General features: G+C 35.9%; 1 protein-coding gene across 1 annotated transcript; it reads left to right on the forward strand.

Moving 5' to 3' along the window:
- The first annotated feature begins 539 nt into the window (after nt 1–539).
- Nucleotides 540–2,017, forward strand: LOC104087031 (transcription repressor OFP1-like). The gene has a single exon (XM_009591419.4). It carries the CDS (start codon nt 639–641, stop codon nt 1,647–1,649), a length of 1,011 nt encoding a protein of 336 aa, XP_009589714.1. The 5' UTR covers nt 540–638; the 3' UTR covers nt 1,650–2,017.
- Nucleotides 2,018–9,311: the final 7,294 nt, after the last annotated feature.

The raw sequence follows: 9,311 nt of genomic DNA on the forward strand, positions 1-9,311 counted from the left end.
GCATCATCTCATGGCCTGGAAAGTCAGCATAATAGGAGTATGAGAGTCACATAAGTCAGTAAATGCTACTGTTTTGCTATATTAAAAACTCAAACTGTCAAACATAATGATAATGGAATGCAATTTCTTTAACTTTATGATGATGATGATGATTAGGCCATTAGGCTTAAATGAAATACCAACTTGGAAAAGCGATAACTTTATCCTTTTTGTTTTTTTTGGGTGAAATATAAAACTGGCCTACTGGATAAAACAAATTGCATTCGCTAGACTAAAAGTATATAAAATATGCATATATTTTTTTTATATATAATACACATATATACAAATATATATATATATATATATATATATATATATATATATATATATATATATATATATATATTTAAGATTATTTAAAAATATACATTTCTCTGATTTACACATATATTCGAAATAGGGCAAATGTGTAACTTGCCTTTATTTACTTTATGACTCATTTTTCTTCCTCCTGGTCCCATCACCCCTACCTTTAATCCCCTTTCCTCCTCTCTATTTATCTACCTTTACTAACTCCAATATTTCCCACTTCTTTAGTCATCACCCCTCAAAATACAGAGAGAAAACACAAACACAAGCAACTCTTGTTACTCAACATGGGAAATTATAGGTTTAGATTATCAGATATGATGCCAAATGCTTGGTTTTACAAGCTCAAGGACATGAGCAAAATCAGCAGCAACAGAAGCAAAGGGCATAACCACACCACCTCAATTTCTTCAACATCATCATTCTCATCATCAAATCTTCAATCAGACAAAAAAATAAGACAACCCCACCTCACTACTCACCAAAGAAAATCATATTACATTTCAAGAAACCTCAGTCCAACAAATAACAACCATGAAATATTCTCCCAAAATCCTTCCTCAAACAACCCAAAACTCTCTGACAATAATATTAATTTTTCAAAGAGAAGGCGTAGCACTACAAGGAAAAGAACTAATTCTCCTAAAATTGTTACTTCCTCTGTTTCAGCTAGTTGCAGTTGTCGTGCTTCTCTTGAATCAGTTTGGATTAAACCAGATTCCACCCCTGAAGTTTACCCAAATTCACCTAATTCCTCCTCATCTTCTTCTTTTGAAACATTAGACCCCATAATTTCACTTTCACCATCTTGTGATTGCAGAGTTAATGATATGAACAAAGACTCACTCAATCATATTTCCAAAATTGACCTTCCCCCTATCATAACCAAGCCCGAAAAATTCATCGTTTCGTCACAAGAAAAGGATGAAAAACAGAGGATTTCTACTGTGAGAAGAGTGTCAGTGAGTTCAACAACTGGTGTGAAGCTGAGAACAAACTCTCCAAAAATAACAAACAGCAAGAAAATTCAAGCAGTTAGCAGAAGGAGTGTTAGTTCGAGGAGGAGGAGTAGTAGTGTTTCAGAAAGTTTTGCTGTGGTGAAATCATCTAAAAATCCACAGAAAGATTTTAGAGAGTCAATGGTGGAGATGATAGTGGAAAATAATATAAGGACTTCAAAAGATTTGGAAGAACTTCTTGCTTGTTATCTTTCTTTGAATTCAGATGAGTATCATGATCTTATCATTAAGGTGTTCAAACAAATTTGGTTTGACATTACTGATATTCGGCTGAAGTAAATATAAAAGGTCAGCCCGGTACATAAAACTCGGGTTGTTTGGGGTCCGAAAAAGATTCGGACCACAACTAACTATTGTACGCCCTCATTTCTGGCTATTTTCACGGCTAAAACGACCTGGAGGTTTACTAGTTATGCAAAGCTGCCCTTCTAAGGCTAAAGTAAATATGAATTTATTATTTTCTTTTCTCATAGTTATGATATGTGTATTATAGTAAAAAATTCATAAAGTCGTTTCTCCATGGTTAATTAGAGTTATCGAATTTGAGCCAATAGTTTGAATGTGGAATGAAGAAAACAAATAAAGGTACAAAATCCAATCTTGTAACAATATAATCTGTCTGACTAAGACGTGCTCTTGTACATGAATGGATTAGTACGTGTTGTCTGCTGGTAATGGAGGTAAAACTCATACGCCAAAACAAACGCACCTTCGGCGAAATTTTAATTTGATTCTTTGCTCTAGTATATTATCACCTATTTAATATTTCAATATACTACCTCTTGGTTTCTTTTCTATATTTTTGTTTATGTGTACACTATGTCTTTATTAGTTCGCCTTCTCATTTAATTCTTATGAGTGTTGAAGAAATGGACATTGGGTCTAATTTAACCTCAGAAGTTAGCTCATGAGGTGAAGATTGCTCAAGTCCAGGATACCACCCCATCTCACAGACATTTGAAGCGTGGACAATTGTGGGGGACGAATATCAGAAAATTGGGATATATTGGTCATGCTCTAATACCATGTTAAAGAAATGGACCTTAGATTTAACTTAATCTCAAAAGTTAGTTTATGAGTTAAGGATTGCCAAGTCTATGTAAGAAAATCACTCATTTAACTTAATCTCAAAAGTTTGTTCATGAGTTAAGGATTGCCAAGTCTATGTAAGAAAACCACTCATCTCCTTTATTGTTGACGTGGGATTAAGAGAAGCTTTTGTAGCCATATAAATATTATAAAATACTTAAGATCAATAATTTTAAAAGTCTCAAACTTCATACCTATTATTTAAATTCACATATATAAGAACGGATGGAGTATATACGAATAAATGCTTATATAAAAAATTTATGCTATGATAACATCACCTTTCATTTCTAGTATTGAAGGTGTACATTATGACAACATGTATTAAATTAGGTACTGGTAATTTCTATAGGACTTCCAAGGGAAAGGGCATTATTAATTCACCAAAGCAGTGAAGCAACAGTTTTTTATACCCATAAAGATGAATTAAAAACCTACATGGTATAGTATGCACGGATATACCAGAAAATTTTCTTTAAGAAACATTGTTACCAGACTAAATTAGTAGGTAGGAAGTGTCTATCTAAGAAAAACGACTTCATACTAAGGCTTGAATTTGAAACCGCTTGTTAAGAATGAAGGAGTACTTATCACTCTACTACAACCAGTGACGAAGTCAAAATTTTCATGAAGGGTGTTCAATGTTTAATATATATATGTATAAAAAATAATTTTTACATATATACATAGTATAACTTTCTATATAGCATAGTAAATATATCCGATGAAGAGTGTTGAACACCCTTCACTTAAAGGTGACAAAGGGGTGGTGGGCCGGGCCAGGCCGGGTTGGCAAAAATAGTGACCAACCCGTCACCAATCCGGGCCGATTTTCGGGTTGTACAAACAGGGCTTAACGAGTCTGGGTCCATCCGGTGAAAAATTGAACCGGAATGATTCCGGGCCTATGGGGTCGGGCCGAGCTGGGTTTATGTATTTTCTTTTGTATTTTGTATTACTATCGTAATTTATATTAATATAAAGTAAAAATATAAAACAAAAAAAATAATCTTATAAAAAGAGTATTTGAATAAAGGATTCAAAGGCCTTAAAATTCTAATATTTGAATATTTCATTAAGAATTTAAGATAATAGAATACAATGAAGATGGAAAAAAATTGCACTTATAATTCTTATTTCAAACTTGCAAATTAAAGTTTATATTTAACAACAACTAAATTAACAAAAAAAGAGTAAATTCAAAGTTAAATTATTAAATATAAATCTAGAACTTCAAAGGTTTTGCATTACCTTAGTAAGTTCTTCATAATGAATATGAACTTCTTGGCCATCTTCTGGAGTGTTAAATTCAGATGGGTGACCATGTGTTAATATATCTCCAAGTTCCTCGTCTTCTGGTCTATCGACATCTTCACGTCCGTGATTTCTTCGTTCTGATCTAATCCAATCTCTGAAACATACTAAAACTTCCAAAGCATTGCTTCCCAATGAGTGACGGGTGTCTCCTAGTAGTTGTCTTGCTTGACTAAATGCACTCTCTGATGCAACAGTTGAAATTGGCACATTCAGGACGTTCCGAGCCATAGTGAAAAGAACATGAAATTGCTTTTCATTCTCATGCCACCATCCCAACGGTGAAAATTCCTTAGTGCGAGGCTCTGATTGCTTTTGCAAGTAGAATTGAAGTTCATCAATGTTCCTGCTACTGGTTTGAGTGGAAGGAAATATAGCCCAAATATTATAATCATCAAGGCCTTCATCTTCATCCATATTAGCAGATGTAGTAGCAGTAGTACAATGCATAGTGGGATTAACATTGCCTATATTAATAGCAGCAGCATCAATTATATTTGTATAATAATTATATAATTGTTGTAAATAATCATTTAGCTTGTTCATACAATAATATATAAATATATATGGGGTTTCAGTTGGTCCAATCTCCATATAACTATATAAAACATTAATTAATTGGTGACAATTAGACATCTTTATAGAAGGATTTAAAACAACACCAACTAAGTAAATCGGAGGAATCGAAAAAAAATATTTTTTAAATTTGGCTTGCATTTTTTCAACAGCATCCTTATATTTTTCTTTCTTCTTAAATTTAGAGAGTAGAAAAGAAATTTCAGTTATATGTACTAAAGCCATAGTAACAGTAGGGTAATATGCTCTAGAAAACTCAACAGTAGCTGTATAAAATTTATGTAAAAATTGAACAACATCATTAATGGTCTCCCAAGTATTAGTTGTTAACATACAATTTGGATCAATACAATGTGCATTAGCAGCTTCAGTTATCGGCAATCTATATTTGTAGCAACATTTTCAAAATAAGTATGTATAATTTCATCTAGTAACAATTTCATCTGGTATGAATCTAGGTTTAAGGTTATGCTCCGTACACTTAGTCTTAAATTCCCTAATTCTAGATTGTCTATTATTTCCTTGAATAACACTCACTTCTCTTCTAACATGAGTAATCTCACTCGAAAATAAATCAAGGCCACTTTTAATGATTAAATTATAAATATGGCATGCACATCTAAGAGGAAAAATTTCGTCTATTGGTGGTTTCAAATGCAGTCTTAATTTTTCAAAGAGCTAAATTAGTAATTACTAAAAGTGTTATTTTTTTAAAAAAAATTGCCCAAAAAAGGGCTATTCTTGCAAAATATCCGTTGGGCAACGGTCAAATTGGAAAATGAATATTGCCAATGGTCAAATGATTTTTAAAAAATCAGAAATTAGCAGTTGAACCGGGCCGGTTAATCGGTTCAACAGTAATTTTAGTATACTGGTTTTGACCGGTCCGGTTAACCGGAAAAAAAAAAACGAACCAACCCCCAAACCCAGCCCTATCCGGCCCCCTACTACCGGTCATGGCCGGTCCAGATTAATATCGATCTGGGTCGGTCCGAAACCGGATCAACCTGGCCCATTAAACACCTTTACCTTCACTTTATGCGCCTACGCCACTGACCAAACTCTTGTTAGGTATTAAATTTCATTACTACTATTGTAAGTTAGTAACTGATTTGTAATTTGTATCTACAGGAAAAGGGCCTCACACCTATTAGTACTAACTCGCTGACATTTTTTTAATCAATCTCTAGCTACAGGACCAAAAGAAGATACCCTTTTAGGACAAGTTTTCAGTTTCTAATGTATTTTCTACCTCAGAATCTTATAGGTTTTGCTCTGACACTATCTTCAGCTAGCTTTAATTAAGTCACTCCTCACATAGCATAATACATGCAAAAGGTAAATATAGACAGAAAGGCTACTGAGAGAAGGATTCAAACTATTCTATGTAAGTTTCTGTATCTTTCATTTGTTTATAAATACAAGTTTTCAAATTTTATGTACTGTGAGTCCGCACGGGCTTAAAGAAGCTTTTGCAATTTCTGCATTTCATCTAAAGTTAAGAAGAGGAGTTTGGGTACAGAAGCAAAAGTTGCTTCGAAAGTTACAAAAGTTTCTGTCCATTTTTCAAACCTAAAAAAGCTATATCTAGAGTTTATATTTAATTTAGATAAATATGTGTACAACCATTAGAGTAGCGGATTCACGATTTAAATTCTATGAGTTCAACATTTAAGATTTTTAGAATTGAACTTATTAAATTTTTAAAGTTATAGTTCATATTTACTATATTTTTATTTATAAATTTAATAAATTTTTATACTTAAATGTATACTTCGTCTCGAAAATTATGGTTCAACTGAACCCGTCACTTTAATACTACATCCGCCCTGTGTTGAGGGATTGCAAAATGTGTTTTAATTTAGTAGCTAACTAAAAAAAAAGGTTTAGGTTCTATATATGTCTGATGGTATAAAAATTAGTACTACTATTTAACTTGCATCTTATAAAAGTCACTGCTATAGTTATCGCACTTTGACATAACTACGCATTTGTTTTTTCACAGCTAACGGCTAAAATCACCATTTGAAATTATATTCTTTTAAGGGATTTTCCATGTTTCAAACACATATATGCATGCTCATGTATAAACTTTAATCTAAAAAAGCTTAGTGTAAACCCAAATATGTGATCCCAAAAGTTCTTTTATTTGAAAAGGCATAGTGTAAGAGGAGGCTTTTATCCGGATTATGTCCTCACTTTAAGTAACAAAAGGAAAACAAGAATGATTACGTTGTTATCTGCCTATTGATCGATAGTACTCTCGGTGGTGCTACTGTATAGGATGAAAAATGAGGTCGTCGGACACGTGAAATCCAAGACGGGATAACCGAAGATCGAAAGCAGTTATTTCGCTTGTCACCGGAAAGGATAATGTTCATAAAGGCGTGTTAAATGCTCTGCATTTGGGAGCATTTAATAGGAGATATTTTGCAGTATTAAGAGCGACGGTCCGTTACAGAGAATGACATTTATGTTCATCGTTACGTCTTCATCAATGACCCTCATAATTGACATTAAAGGAGGACATGATCCTAGGACCTCCTTCCCTAAACATAACTATAAATAGTGATCTCAGTTATCATTGTAAGGGACACGAATTCTCTAGCAAAACTTATACTGTATTCTACACAAAGCATAATTCAATCTTATTTTCTTGCTCTTTGATCTCATCATTGTTGTGCTTGGAAACCTTGTTCCCGGAACTATCATCTTTGCTATTTCATCTACATTTTAAGGCTAAGTATTATATATTTCTTCAACTATTGCATTATTTCAGGATCAAATTAGTTCACTTGTCTAGAAATCACGTACAAATTCAATTGTACCATCTTACAGGTAAACAGTTTGGCACCCACCGTGGGGCCTAGACAGTCGTGCAATTAAATTGATCCTTGCCTTTTTTACTAACGCGATTTGATTATTTTGTCTTAGAAAAAATTATTAAAAAATAGCAGATAACACTGTTAACAACACGCACAACCCTGAAATTCAAGGGGATCAGCCTCATTTCGAGAATTCAATCAGTGACACCCGCAACGAGGGAAATGACACCATGTCGGTGCATGGTAGGCAGAACCCTTGACAGGTTCAAGAGACAACTCCCGATGATGCTGACGAGGAGCATGTCGTGGATGCGGTGAGGGTCCTGTGAGAACAACAGGCAATCATTCTAGGCCATCACACGCGGCAGGATTAGGTTATGACAGAACTAAAGCAGGCGCTATCGGGGCTTCAAATAATACAAACAGACGAGATCCAATTCCTCCCGGTATTCCCGCAAACTAAACTACGCAGAGAGTCGACAACAACACTCCTAGGGGCGAAGTTGGCTCCGATGGGGCCGGAGGGAGTAGATCCGGTCTCAGCAACGAGAACGACCCGTTCAAAAATAAACTTTTACGGTTTATGAGGGAAGTAAATGCCCGCATGGACCAGATCTCGGGCGCGCCACCAATATTGAAAGGCCCAGACTTGAAAAAGTATACTCAAATGTCGTACAAGCCGAGCGCGTCACCTGAACTAATTCCAAAGCGGTTCAAAATGCCTGAAGTACCGAAGTATTATAGGACTTATACCCACATGAGCATCTTACCACCTATACAACGACAGTAAAAGGAAATGATTTAGCTCCTCACGAAATTGAATCTATGTTGCTAAAAAAATTTGGAGAAACTCTCACGAGGGGAGCCCTAAAGTGGTATTCATTGTTACCCGAGCATTCTATAGATTCCTTTGAGATGCTCGCGGATTCTTTCATCAAGGCACATACCGGTGCCAGAAAATTACAATCCCGAAAGGCCGACATATTCAGGATCGCACAGGGAGAATCTGAATTACTACGAGAGTTCGTTACCCGATTCCAGAAAGAAAGAATGTTGCTCCCGGCTGTCCCGGATGAATAAGCAGCTGAAGCATTCACCAAAGGATTGAATCCGAGAAACTCAGACGCTTCCAGGAAGCTGAAGGAGAGCCTGCTTGAGTTTCAAGCAAAAACTTGGGCAGATGTCCACAACCGGTATGAGTCAAAGATAAGGATCGAAGTTGACCAAGTCGGTTCCACATCATCGGCCAAATGACGGGATAAGAGTAGAGAAAAATCAAAGGATGTCTACGACGCAAACAGACGAACTTCAAGGGGCCGGTGTTTTCCCTACGAGCGGACTGAAGGCCGTGGCAGAAACTTTCGGGCAACAAACAAGTTCATCATTGACAGAGGGATCGATCGTGGCCGAAACGATAGATCACTCGAGGATAAGGAGACGTCGGGGTCTCGGGATCCTTCTTACTCAAGTTATCGGAATATAACTTCAACGTCAGTATAGTGGAGTTTGTGTCACCCATGAGAAATATTAAAGATGCACGATTCTCGAGGCATATGAGATCTGATTCCAGCCAGAGAGATCCCAACTTATGGTGCAAGTACCATGGGATAAACGGTCACCGGACAGGGGACTGTCGGCACCTCCTGGAAGAAGTGGCTACACTATTGAAGAATGATCACCTCAGAGAATTCTTGAGTGACCGAGCTAAGAATAATTATGGTCGTAATAGAGACAACACGGAACCTTCGAAAGCAAGAGAAGAACCACCGCGCCAAACGATCAATATAATCTTCGGGGGGTCAACTTCTCGGCATCAAAGAAGATGAAAGAATCAATAACTCACAGTAAAAGATTCCGGGAAGACGATATCACTTTCACGGAGGAGGACGCGGACGAATTATTGTTACCATACAACGACGCACTTGTAATTTCTTTAAATGTGTTAGATTTTAAGATTAAATATGTTCTAATGGATCCAGGAAGTTCGGCTAATATCATACAATGGAGAGTATTGGAGCAAGTTAAACCCACTAGAAGCATTATTCCGGCAACAAAGCTCATCGTAAGATTCACCCTTGAAGAGCGTGACAACCCTAGGAGAAATTTTGCTGCCCACGAATGCTGAAGGAGTAATGAA

The sequence above is a fragment of the Nicotiana tomentosiformis genome, chromosome 10 (genome assembly GCF_000390325.3).
Source record: "Nicotiana tomentosiformis chromosome 10, ASM39032v3, whole genome shotgun sequence".
Classification (NCBI taxonomy): Eukaryota; Viridiplantae; Streptophyta; class Magnoliopsida; order Solanales; family Solanaceae; genus Nicotiana; species Nicotiana tomentosiformis.